This window comes from Leopardus geoffroyi, chromosome D3 (assembly GCF_018350155.1).
Source record: "Leopardus geoffroyi isolate Oge1 chromosome D3, O.geoffroyi_Oge1_pat1.0, whole genome shotgun sequence".
NCBI lineage: Eukaryota > Metazoa > Chordata > Mammalia > Carnivora > Felidae > Leopardus > Leopardus geoffroyi.
Window position 1 is genome coordinate 38,598,088 of NC_059339.1, and position 17,077 is coordinate 38,615,164.

Genomic DNA, 17,077 nt, shown 5'->3' on the forward strand with positions numbered 1-17,077 from the left:
TCTCTGCCCCTCCCCCGTTCATGCTCTGTCTCTCTCTGTCCCAAAAATAAATAAACGTTGAAAAAAAATAAAAATAAATAAAAATAAAAAATAAAAAGACTTTAAGTTACTAATTGATGAGAAATAGAAAATTCTGAAACTGAAGAGTTTGTTCTTATGAAAAAATTATAATTCTAGTGATTTTAATGCAGACCAGATGTTAAAATTTCTAAAAATACTGTATTTTGTGATGTAAATATATTTATAATATAATCATTTCATGCTATACAGTATATGGTCTATATAGTGTATATAGTAATTTATAGTAATTTTATGCCATGAATGCAGCATACTTAAAAATTCAAGATTTGGTAGCCATACAATACTAAGTTAGAATTTTCTATAAGAATGAACTCTTCAGTTTCATAGTTTTCTATCATAAATTTGTGATGAAATCCTGTGTTAACATTTTAGGAATATCATTTTAACACATTCAAGTGGTTTCTTGTTTCTAACCAGGGCCATCATCTGAGCAGATTCAGGCTTGTGAGCCCATCATTACATAATCATAGTTTCCCAGTTGATTGGTTTCTATAAGATTCTTTATGGGAATATATATTCGAGCCGTAATCTGCCTCTCTTGTTAATTTCAAATCTTATGCCTCATTTAACTAGATTTTTTTTTCTTGATGGGGGATAGATTGTAGTTTCCTTAAACATCCCACTTCAAAGTATGGTCCCCAAGCCCACCTGTCTTGAAACCACAAGGGGGTTTATTAAAACCACAAGTTCCAGAACACCTGGGTGGCTCAGTTGGTTAAGTGTCCAACTCTTGATTTAGGTTCGGGTCATGATCTCACCGTTTCGTGAGTTTAAGCCCCATGTCGGGCTCTGCGCTGACAGTGTGGGGCCAGCTTGGGATTCTCTCTCCCCCTCTCCTCATGCTGTCTCTCACTCTCTCTCAAGATAACTAAACATTAAAAAAAAAAGAAAAAAAAAAAACCACACACACACAAGTTCCTGGGCGCGTTCACCAAATCTCTTGAATAAAAGTCTCTGGGTAGACAAAGGGATACAGGAGTACTGATGCAGAGGGGCACTTGTACTCCAATGTTTATAGCAGCACTCTCAACAATAGCCAAATTATGGAAAGAGCCTAAATGTCCATCAACTGATGAATGGATAAAGAAATTGTGGTTTATATACACAATGGAGTACTACGTGGCAATGAAAAAGAATGAAATATGGCCCTTTGTAGCAACGTGGATGGAACTGGAGAGTGTGATGCTAAGTGAAATAAGCCATACAGAGAAAGACAGATACCACATGGTTTCACTCTTATGTGGATCCTGAGAAACTAACAGAAACCCATGGGGGAGGGGAAGGAAAAAAAAAAAAAGAGGTTAGAGTGGGAGAGAGCCAAAGCATAAGAGACTCTTAAAAACTGAGAACAAACTGAGGGTTGATGGGGGTGGGAGGGAAGGGAGGGTGGGTGATGGGTATTGAGGAGGGCACCTTTTGGGATGAGCACTGGGTGTTGTATGGAAACCAATTTGACAATAAACTTCATATATTGAAAAAGAAATAATAAAGGCACATTTAAAAAAAAAATCTCTGGGTAGAGCCTAGGAATTGCCATTTTTAGCAAGCACCTCAGGCCAACTATAGTTTGAAATTTATTTTCCCACTGTGAGGATTTTTGCATTGAAATATCTTTCTTCTACTTTTATTATGTCTTAGTTTCCAACCTAGAATGTTTATCTTAAATTTATCATGAGATTGTTTAATTACATTGCTAAACTATTCATTGGATTCGAGGCATACTTTGAAATGGATAAAAATTATAAAAGAGCAATAAATCCATTTCTCATAACTAATCCGTTAACTTTCCTTCCAGTTGCTTGGGGGGAAGCCAGCTCTCATTTATGAACCTCACCATTGGCAAGCAGTGAGGAGATCCATCATAGCAGAAAATGAATAGGAATCAATAGGAAAGTAAAACCAGATCAGACCATTTTTCAAGTAACAAAAGGACTTGGAAGAATAATCACTAGAAATATATTGGATTGACCCATAACTTATAATTCTTACTGCCCATGTTTCAGTAATATTTTCTGAGTGATTTAAAAATGATATTAAGTAGCCAGCGATACCTGGCCTTATGCCACTTCTTTAAAAGACAACTCAGGGAGTGATCCTACCGTGTGGAATTTTAAGTATAATATGAATGGTAGCATCAAGAATATGCTAGAACTAATAAATGTACCTGTGCCGTTAAGATAGAATATAGGTATCCTCTGCAGCTAAGAGTGTTTGCCTCCTTTGCAAGAGAGTGACCCAAAGAAAGCAGCTAGCACTTAAAATACTACCCCTTTCTTCTGAATGTTTGCAAAGGACTTGTGGAGAAAATGGAAGTTTCCAGAAGTCAATTAATGGGGAGAAGAGGGTGTTAGGGCATCTTTGGGGAATATCTGAAACATAAGGGCTGGACTGTGAGGTCACAGAATCACAGAGTGAAAAGAGTGGCTACAGCTTGTGGTGTAGAGGAAAGGCTTCCAGCATGGAAGCCAGGGAGACTGGGAGGAATTTTTCAGGAGCACATTCAGAATATAAGCAAGGTCTACACTGTGGCACTTCTGTGGTTACTACACGGAGGGAACAAATGTCTGGTGAAGGAACAGCCAGACTTTAATAAGTTCCTGCCTTAAAAGGCCAGAAGAGAAAAACGAAGTGAATGTGAATTAAAGGAGTGATCCATTAGAGAGAAAGTCCATGGAGAAAAGAAAAGGCTGTTTTTCCTTGTTTATAATGATAAACCACACAATTAGAGATGGTATTAATAAAACGGAGAGTTGAGTAGAGCTTAATAACGTTTCAAGCAGAAGTGTGGACAGTACAGAGAATACGTGACTGTAAGCTGACACCTGGTTGATTCTTTTCCTTGCTGGAGAGGCCGAAAGTCGATGCCATAGGATAAAGAAAGGCAAGACGTTAAGAGCATCAGCCCAAGTCGTGGCCTCATAAGGAGGTGTGGAACTTAGTACAGTTAATACATTCAGGCCTCTCTTGAACCAGACATTTCCCCAAGTGAGAAAAAAATCTTCAGCAGCCTAGAGAGCAGCTCACGTAAATATTGATTACAGTAAACCTTCCGTTAAAAAATATCTTGAACGGTTCCTTGACGTGTATTGTAATGGGATTTGACCTGCAATGACAAAGCAGGAAGGACAAAGGAAATGGGATTGTGCCTGTACTCTTGGTCTGTGAGCTATCCAGAATGTCATAGCAATAGAACCAGTCAATTCCGGACTTGTCTGATTGAGGATTATCCGTACCATTCCTGTTTTGTCCCTCTTCCAAAGGCTTACCCTCGTCCCTGAGAAAGGGAGGAAGCCTAGTCAATTTCCAAGCTAGTTAGAAACACCAGTACAGGATTTGGGCAAAAGACTAAAAACTAGATGAAGTTTCAGACCTATCTGGACTTCATTGGATGGAGACTTTCCGGTTTTCCACTTGGGAGCAAATGTTGCCTGGGTGTTAGTACTTGGAGTTGAGGCAGTTCTAACTATCAGAATAAGAAATACAAAGGGCTTTTCTAAGGTTCCATTCTAATGTCTCCTCTCTGCAGGTGGTGCTTGGCACTTTTCATTTAATGTGAAATTTTACCCACCAGACCCCGCCCAGCTCTCTGAAGACATCACCAGGTATTTGAAAGTTGGCTCTGAAAAAAGGCAGGCATGTCGGGAAAGCTGCTTCTCTTTATTCTCCCGAGAAAAGCGTGCTTACGTCTGGTAACCTCACAGTCATCCCCACAGAAATGGCAAACCAAAGGCAACAGAGTGAGAACAAACATCTGATGAGAAGATTTGCCAAATCCTGTCTGTTCACAGTGAATCTTTGGTGCTAAGCTGATAGTTCCCGCTGCCTGACCGTGGCGGGAAAACACACAGCCCTGAGAAACGGTCATCCACCTGCCACGATCACAGTGGATGGGATTCAGCATTAAATGATACAGCAATTTCTAGCAGTCCTGCTCTCAAACACAGAGTCAAAAAAGTGTTCACGTGTGTATCGTTTTTTAAATAGCTGCCGTGTATCAGATTGGTTACATAAAAGGCATAAGCATCTAAGCAGCGATTTAAAAAATGATACATACATGCACACGTATGATACACATAAACGTGTACATTTAAGGGTTTATTTTCCATGACCTGTCTAGACAAAATGATTAATTCATTTTGGGGAAAGAAGACCCAGAGAAAGGAATCGAATGTAAAACTATTCTTGTGCGATGACTGAGCTCTGGGTGTGAGAGGAGTTTCCTTTATGAGGCTGGCCTGGGTTTGCTGTGTGTTCTGGGCTTTTCTGCATCCTGCCTTGGAACCCCTGGCTCTCGCACCCTGGTTGGCAGTCAGTTTGCAGCCAGTCAGGGTGACGTTGTGCCATGTGTGCTGGGTTTTCTGTGTAAGCCTCACATCCTCCTTGGAGGGCTTTTCAGAAAAGGGAAAGGACTCAAAAAAAGCTCTGGTGCCTTGCTATGAGTAAAAATAATTTCAGCAGGCATGTTAGGAGAAGGGCAAAAAATAGTTACAGAGGATTTCTTTTACATGTGCATGAAATCGAAGAAAATGTAGGATTTTTTATTTAAAGATAGCTTTTTAATAATATTGAGGAACCACTTAATTGTGGCTAATTGATTGGTTACAGAGCCAAATACACCTGGATTTGAAATGCAGTGCACGCACGGTTCCCATCTATTTGTGCAATGTTTACAGAGTGAGTCTGTATTACGTGGAGTTTCCCTCACATTTAGAGGGGACCTTAAGACTTTAATCATAGTCTTCAGCTTCAACCGATTAACAGTTTATCTCTTATATGAAAGGTATTTGTATATTTTATTATACCTCTATGCTGGGCCTTGAAGAGTATTTTTAAACATCATCAATGTTAACACTTACCTTGGGGTCTTCTGCAGTTAGTATTAGATCTGTAGATCTTGAAAAGCAGAGTAACAGGGGAGATAAGTCTGCTATTAATGGAGATACTTGCATGATTTCTCGGCCAAATTAGGTGGAACATGTTTTGTATTCCGTGAATAGAAAGCTGTTTACTTTTAATGAGGAGGTTCTCAGATTTTAAAGTAGTAAGTCTTCAGAGTTAATCTTCGTATCAATTGGATTCTAGAAAGTCCGCTAAATAAAAAAAAAAAAAAGAGAGAGAGAACTTGAAACAGGAGAAATTGTTCTCATAAAGAGACCACTGCATGAGGAATGCAGGAGGTTGAGAGCAGAGTTTATGATGGTGTAGCTGTTGAGTTACCTGAAATCTGTCTCGGTCGTACGGCAGGACCTTTAACCAAGACTTTAAAATGGTACTTCCTTAAGGCTAGTAGAGACCTAATAACTGCATTTAACAGCACCATTTTTGTATGATAATTCCCCCAACCAGAGATTTCAGTGAGTGTGTTGAGGGCTCATTTATTTGATTTTAAATGTTAGTTCTTGTAAAAGATGTTAAAGGAACAGGTCTTGAGGTTTCTTTTACTCTGTGCTTTAGTTATAAAAGCTTGTTTTATTATGAACATTGGCTTGCCTCTAGATGCCCTTAAATATTGTATTGTGTAGCCAAGCATTTTCCCCTGACATCCCAATCAAAATATAGATGAAGAAAAATTCTAGTGAGATTTTTCAACAGGAAGAAATCTCTTACAATACAATGTGTATCAAGTGGCCTGCTTTTCACATGTCCTAATGCTGGCTTTTTGCCTTGTCTTTTGGTTCCTGGAAGGTACTACCTCTGCCTACAGTTGCGAGATGACATCGTGTCCGGAAGGCTGCCCTGCTCCTTTGTCACCCTGGCCCTGTTGGGCTCCTACACTGTCCAGTCAGAACTTGGAGACTATGACCCAGATGAATGCGGGAATGATTACATTAGTGAGTTCCGCTTCGCCCCAAACCACACGAAAGAACTGGAAGACAAAGTGATCGAGCTGCACAAGAGCCACAGGTCAGTGCGGAAACCCTGAAGACATGCGACTTAGCTTGTGCCTGGGTGGGTGAGCCTCACTGGTACCACCTGCTTTTCCCAGGACTGATTTCAGTGGCATGCAGGTTGGGACCGCAGCAGAGTGAGGTTCTGTACTTGGTACAATTCTGGGTAGTTACATTGTGGCTCCGATGCTCTTTTTTTTTTTTTTTTTTTTTTTTTAACATTTATTTATTTTGGGGACAGAGAGAGACAGAGCATGAACGGGGGAGGGACAGAGAGAGAGGGAGACACAGAATCGGAAACAGGCTCCAGGCTCTGAACCATCAGCCCAGAGCCTGATGCGGGGCTCGAACTCCCAGACCACGAGATCGTGACCTGGCTGAAGTCGGACGCTTAACCGACTGCGCCACCCAGGCGCCCCAGCTCCGATGCTCTTTGAGAGCCTTTTGTCTTGTTATTCTCCCCCACCCCCTGCCGACCACAAACCTGCTAGTGCCTCTTCGGGGACTGGCTTAGTATATAGCCAGGGGCTAAGTGGGAAATATTACAGAGAGCAAAGCAGCATTGTAACACATTTTTTTTTTCTTATCAGAGGAATGACGCCAGCAGAAGCAGAGATGCATTTCTTGGAAAATGCCAAAAAGCTGTCCATGTATGGGGTCGATTTACATCATGCCAAGGTACGCATTTTTCAAACCCCAACCTTCCTATTCAGTTGTATTAAATTCAAGGTTATTATTAATACAGGCCGGTGATTTTTACTACAGGCATTATAAACAAAAACTGGGGGATTCCAATCCGTGCTTGCTTTTAAGGCCTACTCAATGATAAAGCACATTCTGCTCTCTGATACTTGGACTGAAGGGTTTGCTCTGCATGGCTCAAACCCCCATTGCTCCTGGCCTCGGCTCCTGAAAGGTCACAGTAGGCAAAGCCTCCGATTGCCTGTTGGTTCAGTTATAAATGTATCTTCACGTCGCAAGCTCCTAACTCAGCCCCCTTCCCTGTCACAGTTTTATCTCCCACTTTGTGCCAACACGTGCCCTTTGCTTCTGCCAGATCCTGTCTCTGCCTTTTCCCTGAATATGCCTATCTTTCTCTGGGCTGTCCTCCTTCCTGTCTACCTGTCCAACCTTGGCCAACTGTCCAAGACCCAATCGTCACATCTCTTATGTGCCAAGTGCTCTTTATGCCTCTGTCCTGGATGATCACCCGGCACATAGCAAATACCTGTTAAATTGAAATAACTCTCTAGAATTTGGGTTCTCTGACAGACAATCAGTGCTTTGAAATAAGGTTATAATTTTGATGTTCAACTAAAATTAATCCCCCAAGCTAAGGCTTGCCTAGTTGATTGGTGGTCGGCGAAATGTTAAAATTCTGTCTTGGCTACGGAGTCTTTTGAAGAAGTTGGGACCAGGCTGTAGGAGGGTTGAGGTGGCGAAGATGCGTAAAGCTGTTTACTTTGGGTCACACTTTTCCCAGAATCTCTGTATTTTTCAGCAGTGAGAGAATGACTGTAGGGGCTATTAGTCTATTATTTGAGCAGCTATGAACAAAAGTACTGGAGAAGCACAGGAAGCCTTACGAAAACTTTCATCCAAAACATAGGAAGTTTGTTAGGATCGTGGGGATAGATTCTGGAACTTTTAGTAGCCTTAAAAAGATGAGTGTTTGAAGTTCAGAGGCAGTTTCTTCTGACTTGGGCTGTCAGGACACTATCACTCCCGTATGGGAACGTGCCTTTAGTACTAACAGACTGCATAGTCACCAGTTTTGGGACCCAAGGAACACGCAGTTAACGGGCTTCCAGGCATTCAAGTATCTTACACCGTCAAGGAAATGAAGAGAGTTTCAGCTGGCTCGCGACAACCCAGGGGACCCATCTATGATCTGCAGGCTCTGTTGATGCTGGAAGTAGGGCTCCTCCCTGGTTGGCTCTCAGTGAGCAGACTGATCCCCACTGAGTTTGGACAAGGAAATGGTGGCCATCCGATAAACACAGGTTTGATTGCTTATGTCTGCAGACCATGCTGTAGATCATACAGGACAGGCACTTCCAAGGCCTGAAGGCCTGAACACTAGCAAAATCTCATAGACTCGGCTGGGGCATACCTATCTGAGGGATGTGTCCGTACATGGAATGCCGAGCTCTTTGACATTGGTGTGTAATTACAACAGCAGCTGTAGCTCTATTTACTTGCCAGTTTGTTATTCTGTTTTTTCACTTCTTTCTCACTCAGATAAGAAAATGTCGTGTATTTTATGCTATAGAAGGCAGGATGAGGATTTAAAAAAAGATAGGGACATACGCTAAGATTGCTTTTCTCTTCGAGCTTTTCCCTAGGTGGCTAACAGATAAGGAAACAAGAAGGAAATGAAGGTAGCCTGAAAATTCGAGCAAATTGAAAGCTTGTTTTTTGAGTTACGTTACTCATGATGATTCACTTACTGCCCAGGAAAAATAAATAAGTAAAAGATTAGGGCATACATTTGGGGCAGTACAGCTCTAGATTTATCAGTGTTCCTATCAGTACAAATAAAAATCACTTAACATTGCTATAGCTACTAAATTAAAATAGATCACTGCTTTTTCATTCACTAATATGATTTGAAATCACGCCAATTAAAAAGAAAGAGTTAAGGAAGCACCAATGCAGCCTATTACAGGATTTCATCTGAATATTAAGTATAACGAATGTTCAGCTGCGGACTCCCATTTTCTGGCACAGCCACACTCCATCATTTCAAGGAGGAAATTTACTGAATTAAATTAGAACTGATTTCCGGTTATAAGTGAGATGCTTCTCTCCTGTGGATGGTATAAAGCCCTGGGCTTTAGGGCCTATTTAGAATTTCTGAATTGTGATTTTGGACTCCATGGCTCTATAAAGAATACATAACATATTATTAGATGTGGGTCCCTTGTTTTGGAAAACCTATTCTAAATGCTTTGTCCTTTTTTCTTAGGAAGACCGCCTCTGCTTGTTTGTCATTTAATGTCAGTCTGAGTAGGTGCTGTCAGAGTCATTTATTCCATATAAGATTCTGAAATACAGATAAAACTCCTTATTGGGTATCCCATGGACCGAGTGATCAGTGAAGGATGCAGAGTTTGAGCAGTGATTTTAAATTAAGGGAATAGTACACTCATTTGTTTTAATTATGATAGACTGAGACCATCCAGATCTCCCTTCAGCGCTCCCTGCTAAAGGGAGCATCTAATGTGTTTATTGGTAGGGAAACACCCACGTCCCCAGTAAAGACCACTGTGACAGCTTTCAGTACAAAAAAATTACCAAGCTCACATCAGGACTACGGGCTGTGGCAGAACACTTGATAATCAAACGTGTTACTGTGTTGTTACTTCGGAGTAACGACATGGAAATGTTGGTTCAGTTTAAAACCCCACCTATTCCTGACGTTTTCTTTCTTCCCTTGCCCTCTCTTTCAACAAACATGTGATGGCTTAATGCCTGCTAGGGAGGTGCTGTATGACCCCTGATTGGACAAAGGTAAAACAGAGCTCCTGCCCTCAAGCAGCTTCCAGTCTTGAGGAGAGCAAGATGTGGGAGGGAGCTGATTGGAGCGCCACTTGCTTGGGGTGTGCTGGCGACGACTGAATGATACAGGGACGCGGGAGGCCTGTGTGGTGGAGAGGAGGGGTCAGAGGAGGCTTCCTCATCTTCCCCAGGAAGGATTCTGGCTTCTCGTTACTCAAAGACACTGATGGGTGATTTAAAAATAATAATAACAACGAAAGAGCTTTTAAGTGTCCTTTCTTCTGTAGGTCAAAGGCCTAGTTCCCCAACTAAGCTCTGTATTTATCACCCAGAAAGCGAATCAAGGACCTTTAATCAAACAGTCCTCCCCTCGCGCCTGCATTTCTGCTCCGGGCGCGAGGAGTCACCTCTGAGCGGCCCTGTGAGCACATTGGCTGGTTCTGAGGGATCAATAGTGCCAGCTATTTGTCAGTATCAGGCTCTAGCTCTTCCAATTGCTCGTTCAGATGAAAGCCCCTGATAAATGGTGGACAGTTTCTGGTCTTGGAGCTCTCCTCAGAATTTAATTATGTTGTAATATCCTGCCATCAAGTATTTCCACTTGTGTAGAGTAATTTTGTACCTTAATGGAGCGATCTGTTTCCAGGGTAAAATATTTCATTTTAATCCAGTTAGATGGTATTTGTAGACTTAAATTTCCTAGAGATGGACCAAAATATTTATTTTTGATTCTGGAAATGTTCATTTTCTGCCTTGCACTGGCAAGATTGAGGAAGTAAATGCCCACAGTGGGGATGAGTCAGACTCTCCTGTTTGGATTCTTCCATATCCCCCTCCCCTCTTCACCGCTGCAGAGTGACTCGGTTCCAGGGACAGTCCTGCTGATTAATATGTGGCAGAAGACCTCAGCTTCACCTCCTATGTGCCCCCTGCTTCCAACATCCAGTGTGACAAGGAGATGGGGACGGAGCCTCACACACAGTCCTGCCTTCTGTCCTTTGTGTCTCCCCCACTCAGGGCCACCACATGTGTTGATTTTACCCCGTTTCACCCAAATACAACATGTGGGGGCATAGGCTGGACACACTCGGTCTCCTGAGCTTTATATGACCTCCCTGATGACCTCTGATCTCTGAGACTTCTCATCCCACATCCCTAGGAAGTGACCTAAAGGTGAAGTAAATGTGCCAAGTAGCAGAACAACAAGCTATAAATATAGCATGCTCCCACTTAAAAAAAAGAAAACTATATACCTATAGAAAATGTGCTGATATTCATGTATGTGAACCGGTTTTCAAATGTGACTGCAACTGGGCAGTGTGTGTGTTCCAGGCACGTTGGGGAAGTACGCTCGTAATTTAAAAAATGATTTTATATTTAAATTTCACTCTGACACTAATGGTATGTAAAAAAGATTTTTTTCTAAGGCTCTCTTTTAATGGAACAAACTCCAAAACACTCTTGAGAAGGGGCAGAGCCTCTCTGTTAGTATACATATCAGCTGAACGTTCTATCTCTGCAGCCAGGCTGCTCATATTCAACTGGGAAGGACCCTTCACCTCTCCATGCCTGAAAAGTGTCCTCCTCTGTAAACTAGGAACAGTCATAGCAACTCTCTCAAAATATCACCGTGAAAATGAAAGGAGTTAATACACATTAAATGGCTGTAACCATTTTAGAAGGGCAGCGATGATTTCTTCCTGCTATTAACACATCATCTGGTCGACCTTCTCTGTGTGCGGTATTTACGTTGTAAGATACCTGAGCGTGAGCCAGTTTAACTCTGACATATCTCCATAATGATTAATATCTTCATTAGGAGCCTATTACTTAGTGGCAGTGTTTAAAAAAAAAATGGCTGCAGTGTTCTTTGTATTTAAATTAGAGCTATAGGTAGTCAATTATAGCTTCTTTCATGGAAGCTTAAATCCCCTACTCAGCTGTCAGTGGAAAAAAGTGAAATACTGATCCATTGTTTCTTGGTGCTTTTTTCCAGGATTCTGAAGGAGTAGAAATTATGCTAGGAGTTTGTGCGAGTGGTCTGTTGATATATCGTGACCGACTGAGAATAAACAGATTTGCCTGGCCTAAGGTTCTAAAAATTTCATACAAACGGAACAACTTTTACATTAAGATCCGGCCAGGAGAGGTAAGTAGCCCCGCATTTGCATGTACCTTGAACAAAAAGGTACCTGATGGCAAACAAAAATTTAAATTGCCTGCGCCCAAGTTCTGAACATCATAGGACACGGTGATTTCTGTCTCAGTGCCGAGGAGAATTTATCGTAGACTTGTCCGATAAACAGCAATAAATAAAACATTTTCTTCTTTTCAGTGGTTTGATTCTAATTTTGTCCCAGTGCATGGATTGAAAAAGTTTTATTTTTGAAGCTTTTAATGTAAAATCGGGATTTGTGAACAGTGTTTTGTACATTTCCAACTGCGGTATAAAAGAAACTCTTAGGTGCTAAACGTTTTGTGAATAAAAAAATAGATTTCTTCCTGTTTGTCTCTGTTTTACATGTCCATGACCTGTCTTTGTACTCCAAATCTGTTGGCACCCTAACATGTATAGCTTAGCAATAATGTGATCAAAGCACAAGAAAGATCATAGCAAGAGACACCAAGGGTAAATTACATAAGTGTCTCATAGCCTCGTACATTTCTGCCTTTTTCTTTCAATCAGGTAGACTGATGAAAAAATCAAAATCGTTAACTTATCGTTGCTCCTCAGGTACAACCATCCTGAACTACTTATATCCTCCAAAGTGATTTACACATAACAGGAGATATTTACCACCTATGATCTGTTTAATAGATGATGAATAAACATCCAGTTTCTAACGAGCATGCATAATCTAATGGAGGCAGGCAGAGTTCTAAGATGGCAGCTCATCCGTGTCTCTGAACTTTTTCTGGTACAATACAGAATGATCTCCTGTCTTCCAAGTCAGCCTCTCCATTGGTGGAAAATGTAATTTAAAAATCAGGTTATATGTGATGTAATGTGATGCATGGTGACTACAGTTATAATGCTGTACAGTATATGTGAAAGTTGCTAAGAAAACAGATCTTAAAAGTTCTCATCACAAGAAAAAAGATCTATAACTGTGTGGTGATAATACACATAAACATTGAATCATGTTATACACCCAAAACTAATATAATGTTATATGTCCGTTGTACCTCACTTTAAACATTTTTTAAAATCATACTATGAAGGAAGGAATCCTGTTTAAATACAAAGTCAAACTTGTCTGTGAAGACTGAAATAATCTGGAAGCTTTTCATGTAAATACCTGAAATTAGTTTTTTATAATTCCCTAAAATTGCATATTAAACTTCTAACCGATAATATGTTCGGTTCATCCAACATTTACTAAGCGAGCACCTGTTTATCGTCAAGCACGATGTTGGTCCCTATCCTTAAGGGACTTTCTGTTTGGCAAAGAATCAGTCTCGTGCACTTAGAATTCTGTCGTCATGATACATATCACACATAGGAGAAAACTCTACATACGTGGAACAAACAGGCTGGGGTAAGGGCCCAGATGGGAACGCTGGAGAAATGCATCAGGAGACAGTAGTGAGCCATGGGAGGTTTTCAAGAGGACGTGATAACGCTAGACGAATAATTTGGAATGAAACTCTGCAGGTTAGCAATGAGATGTGGTAAGACCTAAACTAGGGCAGAGGCTGTGGGAATAGAACAGAAGCAGCAACTGTGAGGGAGGTTTCAGAAACAGAACCAGTAGGTCTTGGACACAGGGTGGAGGAGGGTGCTAAAGAGGGGAAGGAGTCCATGATGATCAGAGGCCTTCCCTTGGCATGCGTGAAGTTGATGGACGTGATATTATTAGACAAGAGGGGAAAACAGAGAATTTCAGAAAAAAAAAATTAAATTCCTCTGAGACATTTTCAGGGGGTGATTCTTGCATAGTAAGAAATACAGGTTTGAAGGAGTCGTCCACTGCATCCATTCTATTCGAGGCCTCAGGCAGGAAATAAGTTGCCCAGAGAACAAGGGAAGTTAGAGAAGAAGAGACCCTCAAACAGAAACGCTGGGTGACATCACTTTTTGAAAGGGAAGAGTAGGCAGAAGAGGACCATAGGGGGATGAAGAAAAGCAACCAGAGAAAGAAAAGGGGCAGGAAACAGTCCCAAGTGACAAGGAGACGAGATTCTGGGCACACGATGAACCAGCGGGGCCAGATGCTATTGACAAGACGTGTGGGCTAAGAACTAAGTGCGTCGACTTGACAAAGCCTGGTGTGACACTGAAGAGTTCGAGAAGATGGTGGGAGGACCCTGCAGGTGGCAGTGAGGTAAGGGGTGCAGTAGCCAAGGCTTCTCCTTCTTGACCTTTGTCAAGGAGCGAGATGGGGTTGTGTTTCAGGCAGAAGCAGGCTCCAAGAAAGTTGCCCCCCCCCCCGCCACTTTTTTACAATCATGTAAATAGGCTGAGAAGAATGAGTGAGGGAGAAAATGAGTGGTGGCACAAAGGCTCTGAAGAGGTTGAGAAATTGGTACAAAGCACAGAGAGAGAGAGAAACATTCAAACAGCATGAGGATAGCAGGAAAGAAAACCTTCCCGGCTTCTTGGCAGCCGCGAGCACGAGTATGGTGCATATTAGATGTGGGATGAATAACTGAAGGATGGTTTAGTCACGATCCAGAATGCTCTGGTTTGCTGATTGGCTGCAGCTGTTGGCCAATAGCGGTTTTTTACAACTTACCCCTCCGTGTGAACGTCCAGAGTGAGTGAAAAATTGGGAAAGGCAGTTGTAGTTGGAATAGCTTGTGATGTATTTCCCAGCCTCCCCACCCCCAACCCCAGCTCGTCCCTCTCAAATAAGAAATCGAAGTCAAGCATAGTTCTATCTCCTATGCCACACATAAGGCCCCTCTTCTTGGTTCTTTGCTATGTAAATTACTTTTTTTCTGTTGACTGTGTCAACAGTCCAGTTGTTTAATGCTCTTTTGGAAAGCTTTTACTGTTTAAAATGATTGCCCTCTGGTGGCCTGATGCATACTGTCGGCAGAAAATAAAAAAATATTGAACATCTGCAATAATAATATTAAAATACATTAGGAAGTCAGATATTTTGCCTTGAGAAATCAAATGGCTGATAGATTATCATCTGAACTATACATGCTGAAAGATAGGAAATCGTGTTCTCCTGATCTATGTTCGTATATATAATATCAAATAATCCATAGATTAGAATGCATAAACAAAATCAGTAATATCTGATACCAAGTCATCAAATACCTAGGACATATGCATATATTCCGACCAGATCCTGGGAGAAAATGTCTTCCTGAAAATGCTGTCGACTCTAAACATTGTGTTTATTCCTGTATGTATATTCCAGTTGAAGTCATGGTGTCATAGAGACACCATGAAAATAAGGCTTAAAAATGAGATCAGGACAAATTGGCCTCTGGAAGAAATCCAGATGCTGTCTTTTTTTGCATTCCGTTTTCATAAAATCCATACTCGGACATAAAACACGCGCATAATGCGGTTATCTATGTCTGCAGCATTTTAAGGAGAATAAATACAAGATTGTTTTTTTAATGAACAATATGTATAGCATGAATTCTGCAAATAGCGCTTTGATTTTGTGAGTAAAGGAAAAAACTTGTGGGGGGCATGGTTTGTAAATGATTTTCTTTTATTTGTAATTGCAAACCTGACTTTACTCCTCAATATGTGTGTGTGTGTTTTTTTTACTTTAGTTTGAACAATTTGAAAGCACCATCGGGTTCAAGCTGCCAAACCATCGAGCTGCCAAACGTTTATGGAAAGTATGTGTTGAACATCACACATTTTTCAGGTAGGTCAAGATGATTTCATTTCTTCCTCAGGAAGAATTAGAACAATTGATTGGAATCACTTCTACTGAAAAAGTTTGCAGGGAAGAATGTGGAAGAATATCCTTTCTATTCCTTCAAGTTCACTGTCACCAGGTTTCTTGACAAGAAATCTTTATCTGCCCTGCTTCCCCTTTCTTTATTACCTTTAGTAATAATGAAAGGTCCTTTCATTATTTTTATAAGATGCCCACTTCAAGGATTCAATCCCTTCCTTAACATTTCAGTCATTTCTTAGTACGCTGGGCTCCTTTGTTTACTCAGACTATCAGATTTGTTTCTACAAAATAGCAAACTTTATCACCGTCTTCTTCACCAAGATCACCTATTTAATTGTTCTTTGGGTTTATAGAACCATAAACTCTTCAGTTGCATGAGATGTTAAAGTTCATGGAGTCCAGGCCAACTCCCATTGCATTTATAGCCTCTCTACAACTCCCTGGTTGACATGTACTGTGGGAATTGATTTTTTTTCCTATAAAATCACATTTGGGGCGCCTGGGTGGCTCCGTCAGTTAAGCACCCGACTCTGGCTCAGGTCATGATCTCATGGCTAGTGGGTTTGAGCCCCACATCGGGCTCTGTGCTGACAGCTCAGAGCCTGGAGCCTGCTTCGGATTCTGTGTCTCCCTCTCTGTCTGCCCCTCCCCGTTTGTGCTTTGTCTGTCCGTCTGTCTGTCTGTCTCTCCCTGTCTCTCAAAAATAAATACTTAAAAAATTTTTAAACCACATTCATTTAACATGTTATATGTTAAACGCACAAAGCACTTTACCTTTGACTGAAAAAGTTGAGATAGCATTCTTAATGTTTGACTCAACAGTCTCTCTGGCATTTTTTCTTTAATATCTTTAGACTGTTGTTACCAGAAGCACCTCCAAAGAAATTCCTTACCTTGGGCTCCAAGTTTCGTTACAGTGGCAGGACGCAAGCCCAAACGAGAAGAGCCAGCGCGTTGATAGATCGTCCTGCCCCTTACTTCGAACGCTCATCCAGCAAACGCTATACCATGTCTCGCAGCTTGGATGGAGGTAGGCATCACTTCCTAACCTTTAGTAATAATAATCACGAATGGCCGCCCAGAAATAGTATGAAACCATCCCAAGCTTTCAGTGAACGTAGGTCCTCTTGAGAAGAGAGTGAAATAAAAAGCACTCGGTCCGTGGCCCAGTGACAAGTTGTAACCCCCACCCTTGGGGACAAAAAAAAAAAAAAAAAAAAAAAAAAAGTGCCTCGGTGAGTCTAAGGTCTGTTATTGGTAGATGTATATAAAATTACTCCATAAAAGAATGGTGCTTAGGGAATGAAGAGCGTAGCTTTCATCAGCCAGCACCCCAAATTTGGAGAAAGATGATCTCATTCTAAATACAGTTGTCACGTACTCTGTAAGTAACTTGGTTCTCTTATTGGCAGATCTTAAATGATTACCGGGTTTGTTTCAGTCAGTTTGTTTCAGAAGGAAGACCATAAGTTAAATTTATCTCTGTTTCTGCAAAATTTGCAGGGATAAAATGTGACTGTTTCCAGTCAGTGCATGATAGCTGATAGAAAGGATGACATTTAAATGGTAGAGCCAGAGGCTGCAAGTTAAGTCCTCCTGTTAATATTAATTACTGCACCAGATGGACTGGGGGAGCATTGCCGTGTAAATGTTCTCCACCGTTAAGTCAAATGCGGAAGTTAAACAGGGAGAGGATCACGTAAATAACATTTCTAAGGAATGACATAGTAG

At 41.2% G+C, this 17,077-nt stretch overlaps 1 protein-coding gene across 41 annotated transcripts in view; it reads left to right on the plus strand.

Annotated features, from left to right (window-relative positions):
• EPB41L3 (erythrocyte membrane protein band 4.1 like 3) overlaps window positions 1-17,077 on the plus strand; it is a 233,368-nt gene that overhangs the window by 187,626 nt on the left and 28,665 nt on the right. For all 41 annotated transcript variants that reach the window (XM_045458840.1, XM_045458843.1, XM_045458831.1 and 38 more), the window contains 6 exons: window positions 3,608-3,683; window positions 5,767-5,985; window positions 6,560-6,647; window positions 11,467-11,619; window positions 15,213-15,310; window positions 16,201-16,376. In XM_045458840.1, coding sequence (XP_045314796.1) covers window positions 3,608-3,683; window positions 5,767-5,985; window positions 6,560-6,647; window positions 11,467-11,619; window positions 15,213-15,310; window positions 16,201-16,376 — 810 coding nt within the window. The remainder of the gene's footprint in view (window positions 1-3,607; window positions 3,684-5,766; window positions 5,986-6,559; window positions 6,648-11,466; window positions 11,620-15,212; window positions 15,311-16,200; window positions 16,377-17,077) is intronic.